At 42.2% G+C, this 25,396-nt stretch overlaps 1 protein-coding gene and 1 long non-coding RNA gene across 2 annotated transcripts in view; one reads left to right on the forward strand and one right to left on the reverse strand.

The window, feature by feature from the left end:
• Nucleotides 1-25,396, reverse strand: part of LOC142074860 (uncharacterized) — a 602,395-nt gene that overhangs the window by 525,168 nt on the left and 51,831 nt on the right. The window lies entirely within an intron of this gene.
• LOC142074853 (microtubule-associated protein 1B-like) overlaps nucleotides 5,779-25,396 on the forward strand; it is a 119,537-nt gene continuing 99,919 nt past the window's right edge. The window contains exons 1-2 of the mRNA XM_075135760.1: nucleotides 5,779-5,974; nucleotides 10,784-10,885. Of these exons, the coding sequence (XP_074991861.1) occupies nucleotides 5,794-5,974; nucleotides 10,784-10,885 (283 nt within the window). The 5' untranslated portion in view covers nucleotides 5,779-5,793. The remainder of the gene's footprint in view (nucleotides 5,975-10,783; nucleotides 10,886-25,396) is intronic.

A 25,396-nucleotide genomic window follows, 5' to 3' on the forward strand; every position in this document is an offset into this window, starting at 1 on the left:
CTTCCATTGGGGCCACTGATAGGGTGTGCTGCAGGGGCAGATGGGTTTCAAGCAGCCTGTGCCCAGGCTGAATGTAGGCTGTATGGTGGCCAACACCACCTTGCAGGAACTCTCAGCTTCCAGCCGCCACCAAAATTAAGCAGATGATAGTGTAAATGTAGCCATTCAAAACCCATGGCTTGATTCGTCTCCCTCTTAAGTCAAGGGAGCTCTAAAACTGGCTTGAAAGGAAGTATACATTGAGCCTCTGCATAGCAGTACTCCTCAGGCTGGTGTGATAGGAGAGAAATTATATTTTGTCCCTAGAAGCCAAATATAATTCTGTAACTTGTAGTCCTTCGACAAGAATTAAAAACCAGCAGAACCCACTGCCTTAAACCCAAGCTATATCCCATATCAACAGACCATTATTCTCTCTCTTGTTCAGAAGGGTTCAAAACTGCTCAAAGGAAACTCAAAACTACTGCCTGATGCTGTTTCACACTCTCTTGCCATTAGTTTTGTTGATGATGATGTTTTAATTATACATCCAGCTTTGCAGTACAATGGATATCATTGCTTTCAATGTCTTTATTATAATTTATCACTGATTTTTAAGTGTCATCCCAATTAGTAAACAGGATCTGATTACTTAAAACTGCTCTATTTTCTCTCCAACAGTGGAGAAGAAATCATTTTATTTTCATGTAAAACTATGTGTTTTTCATAACAAATTTCAGGATAAATTTATTCAAAATCATTCATTTCTAATTTGTCTTTTTTTAATACTCAAGAGGAAATTCCTTTTTTTTCCCATTTCATTCTCAATAAAGTGAAATAAAGTATTTTTTCACTTTCCTCCTTTTTTTACTTCTAACTTCTTTTTCCACTGAACAAAAAGGGGGAAATTACTCTGAAAAAAAATTTAACTTTTTCCATTAGAAACTAAAGCAAAATGTTACTTGGTGTTATTTTTATCTCACTTCAAGAGAGAAAGTTGAAAGTGAGAGAAAATGTTATTTTTAAAAGCAATAGTGTTGCTTTCCTCACTTTTTAAAAAAATATTTAACTTCCCCTTTTCTATGGGGAAAGTGGGAGGAGTGGGAAACAGCAGAAATACTGAATGAAATGGATATTTCACCACAAGCAAATAAAAACTTTCTTGCTTTTGCTGTTTAAAAAATAGCCATTAAAATTGAAGTAATATAATTTAAAATACTTGAAATGAATGTCAGCCAAGTAATTTTTATTTAGCATGTAGTTAAACATAAAGCTTGCCATCTTAAAAAGTAAAGTAAGTATTTCCCCTCTTAAAATGTCTTTCCCTGAGTCTGAGTCCCTCGCTGCTCACTCAGGTACAGAGCTCTCATGCCCCTGGCTTTTGCTATATCACTGCTGCAGGAGAAGCTCCTCCAGCAGTGCCAGCTTCTGTTAGGGATGAGGATGCCTCCCTGTTTGAAAAAAATGGGGGAAGGCAAGAGGAGTTGTCTTTATGAACCACACATCCTGGTTCTTGCAGGGACATGCAGGGCTCCTGACTAATCATGTCATGGCCAGTGGCTGCAGAATGACACGTCTGCTCTGCTGGGGTCAGGGCGATGTGCTGACTGTCCCTCCGTGCCTGCGCTGCTGCTGCGTGCTCTGCTGAGTTGCCATAAAGGAGCAACATAAGGAGGTGACTCTGGGAGGTAAAGGTTGAACCATGTGGGGATGGTGGAGCTGCTGACTGCAGGAAATGAGGAGTGTAGGGTCACATATGAGGGAGCGGGAGTATTGAGAGTGACAATAGGTCACACTGGGAAGACATCAGGTGAGGTACAAAATGTTATGGGTATTATTTGCTATAATAATGGTGGCATATTCTTGACTTCATCATGCATCAGGAAACACTTTTTCACTGTGAGGGTGATCAAGCACTGGCACAGGTTGCCCAGACAGGTTGTGGAGTCTCCATCCTTGGAGATATTCAAAAGCTGTCTGGACATGGTCCTGGGCAACCTGCTCTAGGTGATCCTGCTTGAGCAGGGTGGTTGGACAAGATGACCTCCAGAGGTCCCTTCCAACCTCAACCATTCTGTGATTCTGTGATCTCTGGTGTAGGCTGGCAAAGCTTCATCTCTAAAATATGTTATGTCTTACTGCCTCTCCTTATGAAAACCTACCCACTTCATGAACCCACTTCATGACTCATTGTGCAGTCTTCAGATTAACATTTCACTCAGTGAAGACAGACTATGTAAGAGCCTTCTGAACCACTTCACTTTCATTAAAGTTCTTAAATTGGTCTGAAGTAATGCACATGGATATGTATTTCTTTTATGCTAGGAGTGGCATCTTGCCTTGGACAAAGGGTCAGCCTACGGGTTTGTGCATCACTGAAACCTCATTTAAAACTTGAAGATAGGACTTGAACAAAACCTGAATATTAGTGGGTAAGAAATGGCATGCACCATCAGGAAGTATGTTCTAGTTTTAGGCTTCAAGCGCTTTATTTAAAATTGCCTGTTTACTTTAAAAAAATACCAGATCCGGAAGAAAAATACAGCTCTATGTGTAATGTTTGACTATATTTAATTGTAGGATACCAATTTGGTATTAAACATACTAAAGGAACAAAATCAAACCAAAACAAAGCAAACAAAAAGCTAGACAGCAGTGGGTATCAATCATTGTCTCTTTAAAACAGCAAGACATATTCCATAGTCCACATGTGTTTTGCTATTTTTTCTACTGAAGTGGCATATCTATGTGATTTAGCTGCAGCTAGGAGGCTGGTATCACTTTCAAACATTGAGGGTCACATGACACTGAGTCAGCTTTATACAGCACATTTCCACATTTCACCCAGCAGCAGATCTGTTGATATGCTCCATATTGCAGAATAAAAACGGGTTTCCAGATACGGAAAGATGATGACAAACAAAACTACTGGAGTGAGACTCCAACAGGGCAAATTATAGCATGAACACTGACCATGGAGCTGGGAACCTGCAGCTTTCTCAGAGACACATCCATGAGGTTAAAGCATCTTTTCTTGTCTGACTTCCATCTCAGATGAAGCAGCATATGCTTGTGAATACATGAGGGCAGAGGTCTGCGTCCCTTAAAGAGTTTAGCACAAGACCATTTTCTTCCAAAGGCACCCTCTTGTCCTTAGGGTTTTAATGTGTGAAACATCTCCCATCACAATACAGTTTGATTGTAACAGTTCACCTTTTATCATACCATGTTCTAGCTGCATATTCTTTTACAGAGCAATATAAAATAGAGGACTACCTCAGCAGGCTATTTCAAGTATATCTGTATTACCTACCTGTATGTAAGCGTTTTCTTCTTTGACACAATACATTCATTTCACCTTTTACTTTTCAAATCCACAGGCAATTTTCCAGTTATGTATGTATTCATTTTTTCTTAAAATAAGAAAGTGCTAAAAAGCACATATAATGCATTTTGTATACTGGCATGCATTTCTCAGAGTAATGCATTTAACCTGCTGTGCTTGTGAGGCAAGTAATTGTTTTACCTTTATGTCCGGGAACCACTACCAGTCTATTCTGCAACCAGTTAGCAAGTCCCCTTGGAAAGCCCCTTCCACACTCCAGAGACCAGATGCTCTTGTTGGTGATTGAAATAAAGGCATATCCCAAAGCTATGTATTGCAGTGGGAGAAGCCAGAAGCTGGCTTCCTCCAGTGGGCACCATGTGGCAAGTCTTGAGGGTATCTATAATTAGAATACAGACTATTAGGGTGGGGGTCATATAGGACATGGCCACAGAGGAGTGGACATTATTTCTAGGTAGACATCTACACTATCTCATGGAAACTGCCAGGCTCAGCAAAGAAACACCAAAGTCATAGCTGGGCTCAGACAAATGGGGGTACCTGAAGAGCAACATTGTACCCATGAATACCTCGCCAACTTTAGAACTGCTACTAGTTCTTCTGCATCTATGCCATTGCATTTGTTCTATTAGTAGTGTCAGCTCTAGTGAAGAATGAGCACGACTGCTCTTTGTCACTGTGTCATCTCAGCCACCTGACCTGGCTGTAAAAATGCTTGTCCACAAGTCTACAACCTTCAGTGTAACGACAGCTCAGAAAAATAGTCTACTTTGGATGCAACATCCAAACATATCACACCATATCAGTCAAGGCTCTCAATGCTGTATTTATGCAGAAGAACTATTCATATTAAAAACACTAGGTGCTATAGGCAGATATAACATTATATAACATTATATAACATTTACCAGCACCTACAACAACGGGGTTTCAATCTTTGTGGGTTCCTCTAGGCAAATAAGACATGTTAATTAGAATGAGTCCAGTGTGCCCTGAAACAAAGTACATATTCTAAGAAAACAGGACTGATGTATTCGTTCATCTAGGCAAGTACTCTGTGTTTCTGAGGAACAGGCAGGGAATTTGAGCAGTCAGTACTGGAAGGAGCTGCACGCAGAAAGTGTCTTCTCAGTCAGGGACCAGAGGTTATCTTAAAAACCAGGCTATAAAAGTTTATATCCTTTCCTAGGTCACAGTGAGATTTCTCCCACATTACTTTAGGCATATAAACAAGATGCTTAGTGTAAACCAGTGCCTGGCTTCTGTCAGTAAAGTGAGAGGAACATCTTAGAGAGGCTGATTTATCTCAGACTGCTCTATCCCATTTTAGGGGAGGATAAAACACTTTTAGGAGGTGATTGAATTTATCTCTTGAGTGGGTCTCTGAGTATCAGGGAGTAGATGTCTAACTTTTACGTGGTAATGAAGAGGAATCAAGCCTTTGTTTTGGTAATTGTAGATGTTTTCTGATACCATTGCTCCCTGGAGTTGTTTGAGCCCAGTCAAAATTAGTTACCCAAAGCCCTTTGAACTTCTGGAGCCTTCAGAGTATGGGTTTTAGCAGCTTGTCCAGAAACAGTGCTAAGTCATATATCTACGGGCCTTGAATATGTGCAGAAAGCCTATGTTTGAAGTATCTTATTAAGTGAACTGCTTTCAAACAAAAAGAAGGTAACAAGAATATTTAGATTGCCAGTTGGGGGGAGGGGGGAAATATGGCTCAAATTTTGCTGCAGTGCTACAGTGAGATGCAGGAGACTGGACTCTTGGCCTTGGACAGTGGAGCTGCTTTTTTCATCCAGCATCAGGGGTGCAGCTGGAGCCCTGATGCTGGCTCTCCTAGATGAGCTCACCAGGTCTGCCAGGGCATCATCTGCAGCTCCTCATGGCACGGCCACCATGCTTCAAGGCTGAGACCCTGGGAGGGCCTTGGGGAGTGGGAGATGGCCAAGCCAGCAGAGTGAGGCCCTGGGGGAACAAGGGACATGGGATGACCAAACCAGCAGGGTAAGACAGCAGGAGGGCACAGGGGAAGGGGGTGTGTGTGAGGGACGCGGGACCTGTGCCGGCCGGGGCAGCACGGACAGAGGGATCACGCGGCGGGCCGGGGCGCACCCCGAGGCCTCCCTCGCGGCGGCCCCTCGGGGCATTGTTTGCACCCCGCGTCCTTCCTGCTTCCGGAGGCCGCCGCGGGGAGGATTTGCCGCAGATGACATCAGCTGTGGATGCTGGAAAAGTGGCGGTGCGGGGATGCGCCGGCTCCCCCCCCTTCTTCTTCTCCTTCTCCTTCTCCTCCTCCTCCTCCTCCTCCTCCTCCTCCTCGCCAGGTCCCTGCCCTGCACCGTCTCCGTATAAAAGCGCCGCCGCCTCCTCGCCCGCCCTCACTCCCTGCCTCCTGCGGAGCCGCCGCCGAGTGGCTCTTCTCCCCCCAGCGCCCCGGAGCCGCGGGGCGGAGCGGGGCGCCCGCGATGGCCACCGTGGTGGTGGTGGAAGTGGACTCGGAGCCCTCCTGTAGCATCCCCAACCCCACCTCCCTCTCGCCCAGCCTCTCGCACCGCTTCCTGGACAGCAAATTTTACCTGCTGGTGGTCATCGGCGAGCTGGTGACCGAGGAGCACCTGCGGCGGGCTATCGCCAACATCGAGCGAGGTGAGGCGGAGGGGAGCGGGTCCGCCGCAGGCAGCGCCGCAGCCCCCCGGAGCCCCCACCCCGCCGACGCCTTCCCCTCGGAAGTGGCCGCGGCGAGGCCCCCCGGCCAGGCGGGGCGCCGCGGAGGGCAGGCAGCCGCTCCCCGTTTTCTTCCCCTTCCGCGCGGGGCGAGCGGGGGCGCTGCCCGGGCTCGGCCGGCGGGGCGGGGGCCCGGCCGCCCCTTGCTCATGGTCGGGGCGACACACACACACGGCACAGACACATGAGCTGCGAAGTCGTGGTCTCTGGTTTCTTCTTTTTATTTCACGAGGGGCTCGTCGTCCCGTCTGCGCGCACGCCCCTCCCGCCCCACCGGACTCGGAGCCCCCACGTTGGGTGCGAGCGCCGGGGAGCCGCCCGCGGCGGTCAGCGGCCGCGGGCCGGGCCCCATGCGGCGCCCGGCGGCGGCGGCTCCCTGCTGCCGCCCGCACAAAGATCCGCAGTCGGCCCGCGCGTACCGCGCCCCGCTGTCCATCCCCAGGAGCGTCTGCCCCGCCGCTAGCAGCGGGCGAAGGGGGCAAGCCCCCTCCTCACCATTGTTGGGGCGGAGGGGCTGGGGCTGCGGCAGGAGCCGAGCGCCCGCAGAGCCGCCGAGCCCGTCTGCCCGGAGACAGCGGCGGGTGGGCGTGGCGCAGTCCGCACTGCGGTCCCTATGGCAGCACGGAGCGGACAAAGGGCGTCCGCGCCGCCGAAAAAAACCCGCGCCTGGGGCTGGGGCGGCCGGGCTGCGGGGCGGCTGTAAGGCGTTTCCCTCGGTTCCCCAGCAAACCCCTGTCCCCCACCGCGAAACCAAACAAGCGGGATTCGTGGCGTTTTCCTTCTCAGTGGCAAAGACTCCCTGAGCAGGAATGCAGCTGTGCCTATTGTGTCTAACTTTCAGCAACGAGACTTTTCTCTTGGCTGGAGAATTTTTCAGGACCTAAGCTTTATATGCACATATATTTTTCAATAAAGAAAAAGATATGGGTAATAAGGCTAATACCTGAGTGCTCAGCCTCGTTATTGTCCAGCTACGGGATGCTATGACTCACTATTTGTCTGGTGAAAGCAGAAATATCAGAAACCTGCCATTGTTAGAAGGGAGAAAGAGACCTTGGAAAGGGGAATTGGTAGCAGCCTTGCCATGTAGGTGTGGTTCAGCAGTCCAGCTAGGACTTCATTTGTCTCTATTGTTGTTTTCTCAACTATTGTTGCTTTACTTGGCTATGTCTCTTGATTCTTTTTTCATGACTGTTTGTGGTAAAGGGCTGCCTCATCACAGCTAACCAGCTTCATCATGACCTGTTCATCTTTATTGCTACCATTGTCTCCTAGGGAGAACTACTGAGGCAGATGCTTTGTCATTCAGAGCCTCTTTAGCGTTGCACTTTCCTAATGCTATCTAATTTTTGGTTGTGTCAGAAGTAAATTGGCTGCATTTAATTAAATTATTAAAATTTATAGAGCAAATGGATAAAACTTATGCCCTCAAGACATTTGATGTCATCCTTCCTCTGAAGAAATGCCCTTCAGTCTCTTCTTGAAGCTTCTATTGTACAGTTGCTGCTGCATAGCTCTGTTGCTGCTACCTCTTGCCACTAAGCATAACACCCACTTACAGTTTTGCTTTGGCCTTTTTATTCATCATTTTGGATTAGAAATCACCTCACTGCTCCTGGTGTCAGACAATCTGATTGGGATTTTGCCTGCTAGGAAAAAATCTTGATCAAATTTTGAGGTGCATTGTTCTGGATGAGTATGCTGGGAGTCTGAAGCTCTATCTGTATGAGGCAAATATGGGCTTGACTAATCTCTTTCTCATTGGAAAGTATGCTGTAGTCTGGAAAAAATGTCTTCTTTCAACCTTTATTCTCAACAGAGCCTTAAATGCGTTTAGGGTTCTTGATAACTGCCTCACTGTCTTCTCTGGTACATCTCCTAAGTACCATCACTGAAAAGTGTGGATTCATGTGCTGAACTGCAGCACAATGTGTCAAAGAAAACATCTGCTGATAACACATCAGTGGCGTGATGCTACGCAACCTGGTGGAATGCAGAGTCATTTCTTAATATATCATGAAGAGGGAATGGTGTGGCAAGCTGCATTTTCAATAATTACATTTAGGATGTCACTTTGCTAAGGGGGCAATCCTCCAACCCACCGTCCACCAAAAAAGAAGGAGGGAGTGAAGAGAATGCTTCAAGATTTTTCCACTGATTTGGCAGATGCCACTGGGTGTGCCCTGTCTGCTGTCTGATAAGTCCTGTGTCTAGTGACATTGCACTCCTAAGCCTACAGAAAGAAATGGCTCCAGTTCAGTCATACTTCCAGTAGTTACTTCCATGCTGTTAATGACATACATCATTGGATTGACCTTGGATTTTAGTTCCAGAATTACCTCTGTTCTACCCAAACCTGATTTGGTTATATAATGTATACAATACATTATACTACATTATAATGTATATGCATAATTTTTGCATCCAGAATGCTGAATCATGCAGCTGCAGATTTGGGATATTCTATCCAAATCCCAACTTCAGCTTCTAGGACTACTGTGTGCGTGGTATGTCTAGGCTTTTCTTTTTTTTTTTTTTGTTATTTATTTCACATTGAGTCCTGTATTTTAGACATTGCCTGGCTCAGCAGTCTGACTATGCCTAATCAGAATCTTACCCTACTGCAAATTTGGATTCACAACAAAAGCAGCTAGGGATGGATGGTGGACAGATCCTATCATTAGTGGCATTACTGAATCATAGTCCATATTGTTTAATTGACCTCCGGAAAGCTTTGTAGTCTCCCCACACAAGCTTGCTGTCAGAGGCCAGTGAGCTGTTTATCTTCTAGCTTCTTGAAGTTCAGCACTCATTCATTCAACATACTTCAGCTTTGTGATCAATGTCAGTTTACTAGTCATAGTTTTCATATGTGCTGTACATGCGTGGTATTATATCATCTTTACTTTCTTGCTCTCGGATATTCCAACACCTGGAAAATGTTAAAGCCTGCTGAGCTGTGTTTGTCTGCCAAAACTACGCTCCAAAAATGCACCATATGGCCAAGAGATTTTTGAGAAATGAAAATAATGAGACTTACAGAAGAGACTCACTGCTTATGCCTCTGAACAATGATGCATAATTCAGGAAGTGGAGGTGGCTGGTTATAGTTCAGTTATTTTTCTCTTGAGTGGTTATGAAACACACAGGTGATACTGTATTTCCAAATTTATGTAGTTTCAAATGGCAGCTACTTAATAGCTGGTAGCATATCCCAGTAAGAAGCATGCTCCTACCTTGACTGGGATGCTGACAAGGAAAAGCCCTGGATGAATTCTCTCCGAAGAGGCTTCAGGCTCTTGAAATGCAGATGTTCATATTTGCATGGAGAACCTACCCAGAGCTGCAATCGGAGACTGGCAGCACAGATCTGGTTTCTCTGCTCTTCCCCCTCTTTCTCCTCCTCATGGCTTCTGCCAGTGCGAGGCTTGACATTTATGCTGCCTTGAAAGAGAGTAAAGCATGAGAGGCAGCGTTGTCAGTAAAGTTTGCAGCCTGAAATCTTGACAGAGTTACCAGCAGAAGTGTTAGTGCTAGTCTCATAGTAAGGGGTTGGCCACGCACCTCTTCAGGCATCTCCTCCACCCCAAAGGTACCAAACCCCAAAGTGATTTAACTCAACAATTTCATGCAAAGACATGGTCAGGCATGTGGGGAGGGGCCACTAGACACTTCCTCACCTGCAGTCCCTTCTGCCTTTGCCAGCTAATTTGTGTAAGTCTAATGATATTCCTTTAGGAAAAAAAACAAAAATCACTATAATGTTGGTGTTCAAAATTGCAGCAGTGCCTGGACTTACCAGTAGTGCAACTGCCTGCTCATTATTTTCAAAAAACCCCAAGAAAACTATAAAAAAAGATTAAAACATGTTCTCCTGTTAATTTGTTGTGGGTTTTTTGTGGTTTTGTGTTTGTTTTTTTTTTTTAAATTTAGTCATCAAAATCTTATGGTAGGAAACTATAAATTTGTCTTTTGGCTGCAGTGATTTTTTTTTTCCCTGGTCAAATTTCAATCCTTAAAAATATATTTTGGAATAATACATTTTATGATCATATATGTGTCAAGTGTCTCACTTTCTAAGTAGCTGGAGGGAAAAACAGTAGGGAATAGAGATGTGATGTTTATTTTTTAAAAGAAAAAAGATCAAGTGTAGCATTTTAAAATCTCAAAACTAGAATTTTGATATTTCATAAACAAAAGATCACTTAAATTTTAATTTAAAATATGGGATGCTTCAAAGCTTTTGAATGAAGAAGTCAGCAATTTAATACTTTGTATTTAAATATTAATTTGCAACATGCTAGGTGATGCTGTCTTTTTTTCTTGGGGGGACAAATACAATGGTCTTGCAATAGGGCTAACGTATCCCCCGAGTGGTTCAGTTTTATAAATCAGTGTATTGCTATTTTAAAGTCAATTCCAGGACATCAGTAACTTCTCGTAATGTGGCTACTAGGATGTGGGAACCAGCAGTCCTAAAGCAGGGGCCTTAAGGGATTGTTACCTTTTGGAAAGGCAGATTTCCTCTTGCTTGTGACTGATCCCTGTCCAGAGTGCTTCTTCTGGGCACTCAGCACTTTGCAAAGGATAGCTGCGTGGCTTGAAAGGAAGAGAGGCTGGTTTTGGAATTTAGAAATATGCAAATAACATGAATGTAAATGGAGAAATAATCAATTAAAACTTCCAGTGCTCATATATCAAGCTAGATGTGTTTTGCATTTTGAATTTTAGGAATCCGATCATGGGACACAAATGTGATTGAATGCAACTTGGATCAAGAACTGAAACTTTTTGTGTCTCGCCATTCAGCTCGATTCTCTCCTGAAATTCGAGGTGAGTTTTTGGGAGTGTTTGAAAAAGTTTTGTTTTGTATGTTTTTTTTAAGAGCAGAATTAATAAATACACTCAGGTATTGGACAGCCCACTTTCATTTGTGATTCTTTACAATGAATACTTTTTTCTTTCTTTTAAAATATGGCTTGAAAATTATAATTTGTTTTAACTTTCTGACAACAGGAAATGTCTGAAACTTTAAAATAATCAGCCTTTTAGGTTAGCTTCATGTATCTCACCATGATTACTTTGGCAGTAGATGTTAGTTTTAGGGCCCCATTAAAGTTAAGTGAAACTCACTTTTTGACTGAACAGTTAGTTTGTTCATGTAGCACAAATCTAGTAGTCCTGGAGACTGAAGCTGTTCCTCACTGTGGTAGGTAGAGCACATGCAGAAAATAACCTGAAAGGTTAGCTCTACAGTTTGATAGAGCCAGAAATGGTGTCACGGCTGTTGTACGAGTGTGGCTCGAGCCCCATGTTTGTCCCAAAAGGGCTTGGACTTTTCTCTTTCTTGGTATGAAAAAGCTGAGGGGTGGAGGGTCTACCTTGACTCACAGGAACTTTCTTTGGCTTGTATGAAGAAATTAGAATTTTACAGGGCTCATGAGACTAGATCTTCTCTTCTGCTGCCTTTTCTTCAAGCCTGTCCTTCCTTTAGAGGATTCATAAAATAAATAAAAAAACCCAACAATTTTGTGAAGTGTAAAATTTGATTTTATTCTGAGTGCATGGGAATCAAGTGTTTGGTAAGTTTTCTAACATCTCATTACTTTAACACAAATGCTGAGTGAGTATGTGTGAAATTAATCTTGGTTTTCATATAAAAATATATAGCCTTCTCCAAGGAGTATAGGTTGCTTTCATTGGTGAAATTATTGTGGCCATGTGCACATTGACTAGTACAACCTAGTATTGATGAATGTTATAAATTCTAGCTTCAGGAACATCTCTTAAGTTTGGTGAAAAGAGCTATGAAATGTTGTATCATACTACTGCATCACATTCCTAGGGTCAGTTGCTATACACCGTTGACAAAGAGATCCTGACGTCTTGCTAGCATGACAGCATTGACCTGATGGTCTTGAATAATGTACCAAAATGTCTTGTGTAACTAATTCTTCCTCTTGCAGCATAGATTATAGCAGATTTTGTCATATCTCCCCATATCTATAAAGAGTAAAACATTGCCAGATTTAAGAAAAAAATACACCTCTATGATTCTTCCCCTGGTTTGTAAAACAACAGAACCAATACAAGAATACTCAGTGTGAAGATTTAGGGTCAAGGCATGTAGTTCCTGAATTACATATAAGTAAACTCAGGCCTAGAATACATATCTTTCATTTCAATTTAAATGTCATGAAGCCAATTCAACTTCTCAGTGACATCAGTTGCCTCATTTTACGGAGAGGGTATTCTGATAAATGAAATTAGCAGAATTTATCTTTAAGGAATGCAATACGCAGTGCACCTCATTTTTAACATGTATGTGATTTATTTTAAAACTTCAGGAAAAAAAAGATCTTGTGCTTCTTGTTTAGCAAAAATATTCCAGTGTGTCTAGGTTTTTTTTGTTGTCTTGTTTAGATGATATGTCTTGATAGCATTGCATGAATTAAAATAAAGCAAATACTCTGCTTTCATATGATAAATGAAATAAGATTGTGCACCTCTTTTCAACAGAAAGATTATAGAATCCTCTAGGAATTTTTCTCTAGGAATTGTATTTTTGGTTGATTTTTTCTTGTTTGTCTAGACTTGCCTATTTAGTCTGTCATTGTGTTGAATTGCAGCTTAATTGCATGTGACTGGAATTCATCAACATCTCTATGACAAGCAGTAATGAATGTGTTTTTCAGCACTGTTCAATCTTTAAACAATAAGCTCCCAAAATCTATGTTGAAAGAGCATTAAGGGAGCCTGAAACCAGGAAAGGGGGAACATCCAGGAATAAAGCTAGCCCTCTTGACCAATTTAATTTCTCAAATTTTGTGGAGAAGCCCATTGACACCTTCAGAATCCCACTGTATAGATCAGATGACAATATTTTAGTCTCTCTAGTCTCTCTGTGGTTCTCTGATGTTGAATCTGCATGAGGCTCCGTTGTGTCTTCTCTACTGTTTGATAGGAAGGAGAGTTTTTTCTTGCCATTTGGTAATAAAATTTCAGAATGTTTGATTTCTGTTCAACAAATGTTGAATTTTGAGTGTTTAACCAGGGAAACTGGCAACATTTATACTAAAGAGATGATTGTAAGTATGCATTCTCTTATGGTCCCAAACTCAGAAATTCTCTGGAATTTGGGTAACTAGGTGACCTCTTGTCCAAGGAAAGTATTCATCCAAGATGATGGGATAGTCTGTGGGATTTAATTAAACAACCTTTTTTTCAATCTTTTGAGACTGAACTCTGTGCGACTCAAACATAGGGACAGTTTACTCTTGAGGAAGGGTAGAGTCATTTAGTGTGTCTGCACAGCTCTTAGTATAGTGAGGTCTGACTACTGGCTGAAGCCTTTTTGATTATAATGTTTAATTATGGTAATTGCAGTGCCAATTCAGTACATGCTTGTATGCTTCTCAAAGCAGCTTGAGGATACACGCAGCAGCAATGTAAAGGGTAGGACTCTTTCTCCAAAAGGAAGCTTGGAGGAAACAGGGCCAACCCTGTCCCCATGCCATATGCCTGCACTGTCGAAGGAGAGACATGCAAGAGAATGTCTGTCAAAGCATTTGTGTGTTTTCGCTTGAGGAATTTGAGGTCTAATCCTTCTCCATGTGTAGTGAATAGCAATGTACATATTGATATTGCAGGGAGCATGACCGGATCCCAACACTCTTTTTGTGCTCTTATCAAGGGAATGGATTGTCACAGTGGTATTTGTGCATCGTATATTTAGCTGCTGGGCAATTTATGGATGATTTACGATTCCCTGAAAAATAGGATTCAGAATGGAAATGCCAGCAGATCTTTTCTGATACCTTGTAAAGCAGCTGAGTTAGCAGACTCCTTAATAATACCAAATCTTGCAGAGATGTTGTTGTCAGGTGCTGGTGAAAAATGAGTAACAGAGCTTATTAACTGGTTGCCAAGACAAGAGGCAACATGACTTAAAATGGGTACTCCAGTGCTTGCCTCTGTTTTCTCTGTCATGTACTGATGATAACTTCCATCTTATGTTAACTTCACGAGGACAAAAAATTCAAACAATGAGTTGTAACATGTATGTGCTGGAAACTGTGTATCTGGTAGTGAGGCAGAGCATGTGGAGAGTTTTGGAAAGAGCTCTGTTGAAATTGCAGCTGTTGCTACCAATCTTAATTAAAAAAAAAAAAAGTTTCAGTTGCATAAAGCTGAATATCCTGCTTCACAAAAGACCAAGTAAAAGGATTTTGTGTGTGGATGAAGCCATTGAGGGCCCTTCTGCAAGACTTCCACACCTGCCGTTTTGTCCCTCAGCTTCCACCTGGGGACACTTGACTGTTTCATTGGTGTGTATTCAAGTCCTTGTTTAGATTAGAATCTGTTTTATTTCAATAGCTGTGCAGTATCTAGTCACCCCAAATCTTCTAAGAAATACTGCTCAAGCAATGCACTGTGGCTACTTTGTATTTTGTCCTGTTGTTATGAAGAACATGTATCTGTGGAAGGCATGTTTCCTATCTGATCAGTACCAGAAGGTCTCCTGTTGCCCATAAGTCAGCGGTCGGTGACTGCACTGACTTAAGTGAGTCCTTCTTTACCTGTGCCCAAGACTTTATTTTCATCAGCCTGCATGTGGCCAGGGAGGACCTTGGCAAAGTGCAAGATGTGTTTGGTGTCCCCTCGGCAGCTGCTTGCCTCAGCAGCGGCAGTGGGCTTGCCTCCTTCGGGCTTCCTAGAGAAGGTCGTTGTTCTTTGAAACTGTCATTACCCCAAAAAGCCTTAACAGCATTCATTCTGAAAGTTACCATTTCAAAAGTTACAATTAAGGATTGTTAGTATCTGGGAATTTTGGTCATCAATACACATAACTCCATAGTTTGCCAAAATGCTGTAGAGTCCTATTGCTTTTGTCAAAGCAGATCTACACCCAGTTAATATCACGCCTAGTAGCTTGCAATATGAGCTCATGGAGTTGCTGATAAAATCCTAAAGGGCATGGTTTTAGTGCTATCTTACTGAAAACTGCAGTTAATCAAAATTCGTCAAGTAAGAGGACATAGGTACTTGAGCAAAACTTATCACTTAAAATGAAAGACACAAAAAAAAGAGCTAAGAAGTCAAGGCCAGATTTCTCAACCGGTATTTGAGCACAATCACTAAGCACCTAGGAATTAATTCAGCTTAAAAACTCAAGTAGTCTGGTATGCACATTTACGGGCAACCTATAAATATGATTCTACATCTATTAGAGACTGTGATAGCTGGAATAGCTATTGAGTGGAGTCATTTATGAGCAGTCCTGGCTAATCGTAGAGGTCCCAGTTGACTGGAGGTTAGCAAATGTGACGCCCATCTACAAGAAGGGCCGGAAGGAGGATCTGGGGAACTACAGGCCTGTCAGTCTGACCTCGGTGCCGGGGAAGGTTATGGAGCAGATCATCTTGAGAGCCATCACGTGGCACGTACAGGACACCCAGGTGATCAGGCCCAGTCAGCATGGGTTTATGAAAGGCAGATCCTGCTTGACTAACCTGATCTCCTTCTATGATGAGGTGACCCGCTTAGTGGATGAGGGAAAGGCTGTGGATGTGGTCTACCTGGACTTCAGTAAAGCCTTTGACACCTTTTCCCACAGGATTCTCCTGGAGAAGCTGGCTGCTCATGGCTTGGACGGGGGTACTCTTCGCTGGGTAAAAAACTGGCTGGCTGGCCGGGCCCAAAGAGTTGTGGTGAATGGAGTTAAATCCAGTTGGCGGCCGGTCACAAGCGGTGTTCCCCAGGGCTCAGTACTGGGGCCGGTCCTGTTCAATATCTTTATCAACGATCTGGATGAGGGGATCGAGTGCTCCCTCAGTAAGTTTGCAGACGACACCAAGCTGGGCGGGAGTGTTGATCTGCTGGAGGGTAGGAAGGCTCTGCAGAGGGACCTGGACAGGCTGGATCGATGGGCCGAGGCCAACTGTATGAGGTTCAACAAGGCCAAGTGTCGGGTCCTGCACTTGGGTCACAACAACCCCATGCAACGCTACAGGCTTGGGGAAGAGTGGCTGGAAAGCTGCCTGGAGGAAAAGGACCTGGGGGTGCTGGTTGACAGCCGACTGAACATGAGCCGGCAGTGTGCCCAGGTGGCCAAGAAGGCCAATGGCATCCTGGCCTGTATTAGGAATGGTGTGGCCAGCAGGAGTAGGGAGGTGATTGTGCCCCTGTACTCGGCACTGGTGAGGCCACACCTCAAATACTGTGTTCAGTTCTGGGCCCCTCACTACAAGAAGGACATTGAGGTGCTGGAGTGTGTCCAGAGAAGGGCAACGAAGCTGGGGAAGGGTCTGGAGCACAAGTCTGATGAGGAGCGGCTGAGGGAACTGGGGTGGTTTAGCCTGGAGAAGAGGAGGCTCAGGGGAGACCCTATCGCTTTCTACCTGAAAGGAGGTTGTAGCGAGGTGGGTGTTGGTCTCTTCTCCCAAGTAGCAAGTGATAGGACGAGAGGAAATGGCCTCAAGTTGTGCCAGGGGAGGTTTAGATTGGATATTAGGAAGAATTTCTTCACCGAAAGGGTTTTCAAGCCTTGGAACAGGCTGCCCAGGGAAGTGGTTGAGTCACCATCCCTGGAGGTATTTAAAAGACACGTAGACGTGGTGCTTAGGGACATGGTTTAGTGGTGGACTTGGCAGTGTTAGGTTTGCGGTTGGACTTGATGATCTTAAGGGTCTTTTACAACCTAAATGATTCTATGATTGTATGATGGTATGTTTTTGGCTCATTATATGTTGGGAGAGGTTAATTTTAGTTGGCTACCAGACTTGTTTTGTGTCTTAAAGTATTTCTGTCTTGGCAGAAAGAAAATGGAGACAGAATAGGACTTGAATAGGGAATTGAGTTGACTCATGCTGCTGTGGCTGTGATTGGTGTCCCTGCAGGGCGTTGCTGTGAGCGGTGCAAGGTTGCAGTGGTGGGGCTGCCCAGTGGTGCCGAGGCGGGGGGAGCCCGGGTGTCCTCACAAGGACAATTGGCAGGGGAGCACATGTAGCACTCTCATCCACTCGCAAGCTTTTTTTTTTTTTTGTGTGAGATGCTAGGATTTTTAGTGGCTCAGGAAGGATTACAGTGCAATAGCCTATACATTTGGATACATGAATTGTCAAAGCTTTCATTTCTTAGTACTAATAAAAATTCCAGAGATGGGATCATAAGTGACTTTATCTTTTTTCAGCTAATAAATTATTGCGCTTGTGTGACAATCATTCTGGCACTGACTTCCATTTCTGCTTTTTTTAGGAATGATCTCAAAGAAAATTAGCATGAATTTACATTACTGCCAAAACACCAGTACCTGCTGATGCTAAGCTGTTAGCATGAATCAGCAAAATGACTCAGAGGTTATTTTGAAATGCCTTGTATCACAAGTACATACAATGAGTTCAGTTGTCTTAGAATAGCCCATATTTTATGGGAACAGGTTTTTGACCTGTGTGAGGCAGTTATCAGAGGCATGGGATTAAGTTAGTGGTAAATAACAATAGAATTTTAACTCCAGTATGAAATTTGATCGCCATTCCTTTTTATTAGAAGAATAATTCAGCATATCTAATTGTATATTCACGAGGTTTATTTTGTTAAGGGTTATTTAACAGATACTTGCAGAATTATACTTCTTAATTTGTCCCTTACAAGACTCCTCAATCTTTGTTTGCTAACATTTTGTCTATGTTGGATGTCTGAAACTGAAGATGTAAACAATATTTTATTTTTGACCCTTGCCCAGTATCATTTACAGGTGACCTACCTCTCTCTCTTCCATCATGAATTTATAATAAATGTGTAACTAGAACAGAATTGCCATTTTTTTCATCTAGTTTCTGGTTGTCATGGGCAACATTTTTCTCAGATGTCTGTTTTTCTTTCTAGGATTTATCTTTTTTAATTTGCTGAATTTTCTGTTACTTTCTGGTACTATTTATCAATGACTTGAGAGAAATATTAAATGTTTGTAATTGGACTTTATTATGAGAAAAGACTTGATCCAAAGGCCACTGAAATAACTGGATTGGGCTTTGGATCAAGCCTTAAAAATTAGAGGAAATATTATCTAGTATTTTTAAGGTAGAACAAGGACCAAATTTTCACATAAGGAGGGACAAAGGGAAAATTTTAACTTATATTTCTTGCCAGATAAAAATGGTGCTTTATTCGCAGTGATTTGCCTACCATTGTATTCAGTAATAGGACCAGACCCAGCCTTCGCTGGGAAGAAGAGTTTAGACACTCCTTGTCTCTAGACTGAGTGTAATGGGGAGCACGTGTTCATTCCTGTTGCCAAATGTAGCGTGAGAGGTGCCACTGTAACTGCTGCCATCAACCTCACAACAGCATGGGGAGCTCCAGCCGTCATCTATCTTGTAGAGACAAATGCAGAAAGCATTGCAAGAGATGCATTAGTGCTGGCTGCAGATCCAGGTGCTCCTGTCTGTAGACTGCTGGGAGTATCCTGTAGTACCTCATAGTCCGTATGAGTAGGTAGGGAAGATATGCACTTTAGTCAGTAATAGTCACAAATAGAAAGCTGAATAGTTCTGTAACAGAGACCCATGCTTTTGCATCAAACCCTCAGATGGTCCCACCAAAAAGACATGATGGGTACTTTTGGCTTGTAGTCGCTGGTTGCAATCTGTTCCTAGAGTTGAGAAGAAAAGCCAGTGCTCCTGATGACCTGGGTTTGCATGCTGTCTGTGTGGGGTCTGTGTGTGCAGCATAGACTCATAAATGTAAGGACATGACTTTTCTGGTTCCTGGCTGTTCTACTGGTTGGAATTAGTCTGTTTATGATTCAAAACCAGTTGCTGATAAAAGACAAAATTAAGTTAAAATTATATAAAAATAATAACTAAGTATTGTATTCAGAAATGAATTTGTGTGAATTTCAGTATTATTTTGATGTTGCAACTTTATGTACTTTGGTACTTGAGAGCTTGTCTATAATGGTGAGATGAGTCACTCTCCTGTGTCCCTATGTCCCCGTCTCCTGCATAGCTATATGTGGGAGATTCTGCCTATCAGAACTGTGGGAAGCTTAGGGTTTTATTTAAAAAACAAGCAAACAAAAAAACCCACAAAAAAAAACCCCAAAAATAAAACCCTTCCAAGGAGGTAAACCAAGTTCTTACTGGTATAATCTTAGACTGTGTAATCTCTGAGTAACTCTAATGAGCTATGGAGACTTTCACCTGGAAGTCAACTCCCCTTTGCCTAGCTAGGCAGCCTTTGGAAGCTCTCCCAATTTTATGGCAGTTCTGTAGCTCTTCTGGCGAAAAGACCGATCCCAGCTTCAGCTCCCATGTCTTGAGTCACAAATAAGATTTTCTGAGTCTTGTAAGCTCTTTGTGGTGGACTGACCCTGGCCAGCAGCCAAGCACCTGCACAGCTGCTCGCATCCCCCCCGAGAGACTAGAAAGAGCAAAAAGCAAGAAAACTCATGGGTCAAGAGCTCAGATTCTAAAAGTTCATTAGACTTGGAATATTTAAATATTTTTCAATACTAATTAGGTTTTTGTACATTTAACATTTCCTAACAACTTTGTAAGTTTTAAACTTTCTGTCCACTTTTTCAATAATTGCATTACAGAATGCCATTCTTCTTATATTTCAATCCACTATATATATAAAAGCTTGAAATGGTCTTTTGTTTGTTTTTTATTGTGCCCTACAATGTGAATTGCTGGATCAAATGAAAATCAAACCACCTTTCAACAGAACACATGGAAGACACAGAAGTCACCAAAAAGAAATCCAAATGGAGATGATGTATTATTTAAGTGACTCTTTAGAAGTAAGGATAGGATCCTTTGATCACAGCACTGTCTCAAATGCATAAATAGTTTGGCTGCACCAATTGTATTCCTGAAGAGTTCCTAGTGGGAATAGTTGCTCTGCACCTAACAACCCTCTATACCTATTAAAGCCTGTAATTACAATAGGAATTACAATTTGTAGAGGATTATGATGTGGAAGGAGACCTTGCTGACATTCTCATTTCATGTTGAACAGGAGGATCTGATTGTATTAATCTGTTAAGAGGAGCTGTTGCCTTGCTACAGTGGGGGAAACCCATTTACTGGGCTATGCTAATGGATATGGGTACTCCACAACCATTTATTGACAGTAATCATAGGAAAGAGGAGATGCAAAGCATTCCGATTTCCTTAAACAAAGGACTTACTCTTCAGTCCATTGAACAGTATAATACAATCATTCTTTAGAGCCGTACTTACCTAAAAAGGTGTAGTTTTGACCTCTGGGTTGTTTCATGGCCTGTGTGCTCCCTCTGTAATTAAATTAGTTTAAACTAAAAGCAAATTCCAGGCCAAGGAATCAGTTTCTTGCAGAGAATATGGAAGAAACGTAGAGATTTAATTTGTTTTACAGGTCTCTACTTTTTTTATTTTTGCACAGCATGTTATAGATTTGCAGAGTTGATGTTCTTCTAATGTTCAGTCCATTCTGAACTTGATTCTTTTTCCCTGCTGATGTTGGACACAGCTGGGCATCTATGAAATTACCTGTGTCCTCCTGTGCTTTTCAGGCCTTCCGAAGTACTCTGAGAGTCAAATGAGTTTTTAACACAGTGCCTGCTGCTTTCCAGGGATGTGGTAGCTAGTGTGGTGTGTTCAGCCCAGGGCAATGTTCAGTCCTGCCATGGTAACACTTTCTCCCTTCTTGTCTTGACTTGTAGTCACAAAAAAGCAGGGATGACTAAAAGAAGGGGCCACTCTAAAAGCTTTTTTTTCGCTATCAGAAGTGAAAGAGTAGTGGTGCAAGGCAGCCCTATGTAGAGCTACCCTACCAGCACCAGATGAGCTGGTACCTCTACCCAGGACAGTGCAGCCCCAGACTTCAGTTCCTGGGAGCAGAATGATCACATCAGTGATGGGGTCTCTCAGAAGACCATCAGGAGGGATTATCTTCCTCATCACATCAGTATTTAGCTTTGCCACAGCACTGTGTTGGCAGGGCTCTACTGCCATGTTTCAGAGACAGCTTTGGTGTCTCTGCAAGGGCAGTTTTTGCATGGACAAAGCATAGATCAAAGACTTTATTCTGTGACAATGACATCCGAAACTATTTTTCCCTTTTTCCTGATTTATTTTTTTATTTCTTCAGCTTATTTTAGAAGTTGTATCCTATTCCCTTCTGCTTTCCTAAAATGAGTGAAATGCTGAGTTTTGATATTAGTAGATGTTTTCAAGACTTACAGAGAAGCTTGTGTTCATCCTAGATGACACTTCTTCTTCTTCCTTTCCCTGTTGCTGTTCCTCCTGCAGTCTTCCTATATGTCACGGTAAGTCAAGGTGATTTAGTGGTAAAATGTGAATGGTACCTTGTCAGTACTGGCACTTCCAGGCTTGCCCCCTTTCTTGGAACCACACTGCAGCTAACAACAAAGGAATTTTTACTTTTTTAAGAGATGAGTTTAGAAAAAGCTGTGGTCAGGGATGTCTTTGCTCCCAAATGATGTTTTGTAGTTGTCTACTACTACTCCTGGCTTCACTCTGCTATTAAATACGTTGGAGGCTACTTCTGGCACTTCCAACTTTTTTTTTGGTCTTCCTTTTGAGCAGATTGCTGTCTCTCTGTCAGTGATTGTTACTTTAATTTAGGCAGTGATCAGATTAGATTTAGACCAAAGTCCTTTCTGAAACCCACCAAATATTACTCCCTGTAATATTCTCCCACCAAATATTAGTAATGTACTCCTCACCAAATATTACTCCATATCTGTTACTTGCAAAGATGGGACACTCTCAGAGAATATTGGTTCAATATTAGGCCAACTGTTTTTCATCAGATAGTCTAGGTAACCTAGTTGTTGGCTAGGTGTGGACTGGACACAATAAAAAATCTCATCAATAGTTGCAAAAAAAATATAAAATGTTTTCAAACCAGCAGAGATACAGCTTAAGTGGATCTGCCTTTCTGCCTTGCCATAGTGCTATGACAACAGTTATTGCTTTGTAAGTGGAGTTAATAGGACAGATATTCTCCACCAAGGTGACTATTTGTGATCAAATCACGAATTGGCTGTGTAAATCTTGGAATCAGGGTTGCTATAGCTGACAGCAACAGTTTCACTGCTGAGTTTGATGCTTTTTCAGATTTTAGTGTCAAAGGTTTAGACACTGAATATTCTCACCAAATATTTAAAGAAGTCTTGAGAGTTATTTTTTGAGATTCTGTGAAATAAGAGGCATCATAGGAAAGTAAAAGGAATCTCAGTCTTGCAGCTCTATTAATATTTTCTCATTATCTCTGATGTCTTTTAAATTGTTACTATTTTCATACATTACCCTTTTCTGGTACAAAATTAATTTGTAATAATAGTAATCAGGTTCAAAACTCGTTCCCAGCAAAGTTTCTACATAAAATTCAGCATCATATCATGGAGTTACAACTACTTGATTTAAAAAAAACATGAAATGAGCAATTTAAAAAAAAAAACCACCAAAACCCAACAAACTAACAACCCACATCATGTTTTCTTACCCTTTCCCTTTTTTGGAAACAGCCTGCCATGGAATTATGCTCACTCATGCTTTTTTGCCAGTAGATGGCATTCTCAAAGCCCATACTCATTGCTGTGCAGTAAAAGAGCACATACTAAAACCAGTATAAATACTTCTCTACTGTTTTTAGGTCATAGTACTTAATGTGATACATATGTTTCTATTTTGCTCTGAGATCTTGCTTGGAGTTTAAATTTCAGACAATTCAGATCTGTTGACTTTGAAGGATGAATCCCTCAATGTGAAATGAGCTCAGCAAACTTCAGACCTCTCATAGAAGCAGAATATAGCTCAGGCAGGGCGAGAGCTCTCACAGTTTGAAGACCACAGACAGCGATCATTTATGAAAATGCTTAACATTACATTAACTCTGCAGAGCCAGTAGGGAAAAAAGCAAGACCATTATACATATGGCTATATTTGTGCATAAATTAATGCATGCTGTAGATATATCTGAGGAAATACTTGTTAAACCAGCCTTACAGATCATGTATTCTCTGTATTGTCAGAATGCCTTTATCAGACCTGAGCTTCCCCTGTTTTGAAGCTGCAATATAACCACACCAAGATGTATAGTAGTGCCTCCTCTCCCTTGCTGAATTTAGAGCACAGCATGAAATAAAAGATCTGAGACCTAAGCAAGTAGACTCTGACTCACTTGTCAAGTTTAGTATATCTCAGTTTTTCCCCCTGTCTCAGTCTGTGGTATGACTGTCTGTTAGGAATATAAGAATACAGTAGCATGTAGTTTGACAAAGCATTTCAGTATTGTCTACCTAAAAATACTTGTTCATACAAGTTAAATCCCAGTGTGGCCTTTTGCCTTTCTTAGGGATGGCAAAAAAATTCATGTCTTTCTAAGTGACTGTAGAACACATGATATATCCTAAATCAAGAGACCTAAAGTTTAGTTCTTAACTTTGCCCCTCAGCTACATAAAGACTGTCAAACACAGATGTTGTGGACAAGCCTTGATCTGGATTATTCAGTTGCAGAGATGTAATGACATTTAATTTTTTTTGTCTTGCTTCAGCTTCCCATCAAGGACTGCTCTGCCAAGTGTGCCAGTGGGGAATCTAATGTCAGTGATTTATGTGGCGTGGTCTTCATTAGAATTCAAAATGAGGCCACCAACTCTCTTCAAATAAGCCACCAGCCAGATGTTAGAAAGTAATCACTACAGGGATCACTCAACTTGATTTGAAAATAACACAAAAGGTGAAAAGCTGAGATTAGCCATTCACCAATTTGTGTAACTCCTTCAGATTTCTGAGTTGTATTTAAAAAAAAAAAAAAAAAGTGAGGACCATTTTATGAAACTGAACACCTGCATACATCTGCATGGGCAAAACCTTTTGATATATCCCATTATATATTAGGGCAACATTGGAGTGCTGTTGAAGAATTGCAATTTTCTAGATCCCATCTATAGATAGTTTGAGGGAATTGGTTATAGTTTGTAACAGGGTTCCACATAAAATGAAATGCAGCACTGCTGAGTTGCTGTGGCACCACTTGAAATAAATCCCAGCAGTTCTCTCGGATGGTTTCCTTGCTAGTTTGGCTATAAATCAGCTGACTTCCATTAGACCTAAACCCCTGTAGGAAGCTGAGTGTTTGTGCACAGCATAAGCCAAGCTGGTGAAATATTGTCTGCCATCTCTAACAAAGCTTCATGTCAAGTGGGACTGAAACGCTTTTAAGTGCTGCTGCGTGTCTGTGGAAATGTGTGCTTTGTGATTATTAAAACCTTTTTGCCAGTCCTAAATCCAGAAATGCTTACAGGGTAAAAGTTAAAATGCCATGGGGAGATGAAATAAATGACATTTTGATTACCCCTCAGAGCTTGGCTTAGTGACTGACACAACCTTCAAATCCTGGGGGAAGAGAAATGGCAAGGAGTAGTCTTTCCCTTTGGCACCTCTGCTATGCCATCCCTGCCTCTGCATGGCTGCTTATCTCATGGCGGAGGGTTAATTAGAAGACTTTAAGGATGAAGTTGTGGAAGAGAATTTAAATTCCATCTGTATGGATCTGGTGGAGTTCATTAGCATGCAGACAGAGTTTGAGTGCCTGTCTTCCAAGAGGCCTGTGACTTCCAGGCATTTTCACACACTGGCAGATCTGTTGTGCCTTATGGGCTTGGCCTGCATTTTCATATTAGCACAGTTTAATTAGGCAAGGAGTGATTGCTGTGTCTCCAGAATGATCTACTGATATGATAGATCAATATTTATTACAAAGATTCTTTCAAGTAAATGTCTGTTCTGTTAGACAGGTTTGCTCATTCAGAGGCCCTAGAGCCATTTAGGAAACAATTAAATCCTCTCTGGTGTGAAGCAGAATATTAAAAAGAATTAACACTGACAGATCATGTATTCTCACTAGTTTCTGCTATGTTCCTATGCCTTGCTAGTCTAATCTGATATGTAGGTTTGATAGAAGGAGTTGTGTTCAGAGACTACTTCCCATTCCTTGCAGCAGCATAAGCGTAAGGGGAGAAGTAAAATGGGTCAAAACATTGGCTAAAAATGATCAAGCCCAAACAGAAATATGCAGCTGTAGAGGAATATACAACTGTTGTGCTGAGAAGAACTTTCGATAGCTTAATTCCATAAATTTATCCTTGTTATCCAAATTTGAAGTGAAAGGCGGGTGTGAAGCGGTCCAGTCTTCTAAACACTCATGTGAGTAGCCAGGTTTACAGTGACTGTCCAGTAAATGTCATATGAGGAGCACTTGCATGATCAGGTCATTATTGATCTTTTTTTTTTCCTGATTTTTTTTTTCCCCAACTTAATTTTAGTGT

This window comes from Calonectris borealis, chromosome W (genome assembly GCF_964195595.1).
Source record: "Calonectris borealis chromosome W, bCalBor7.hap1.2, whole genome shotgun sequence".
NCBI classification, from domain to species: domain Eukaryota; kingdom Metazoa; phylum Chordata; class Aves; order Procellariiformes; family Procellariidae; genus Calonectris; species Calonectris borealis.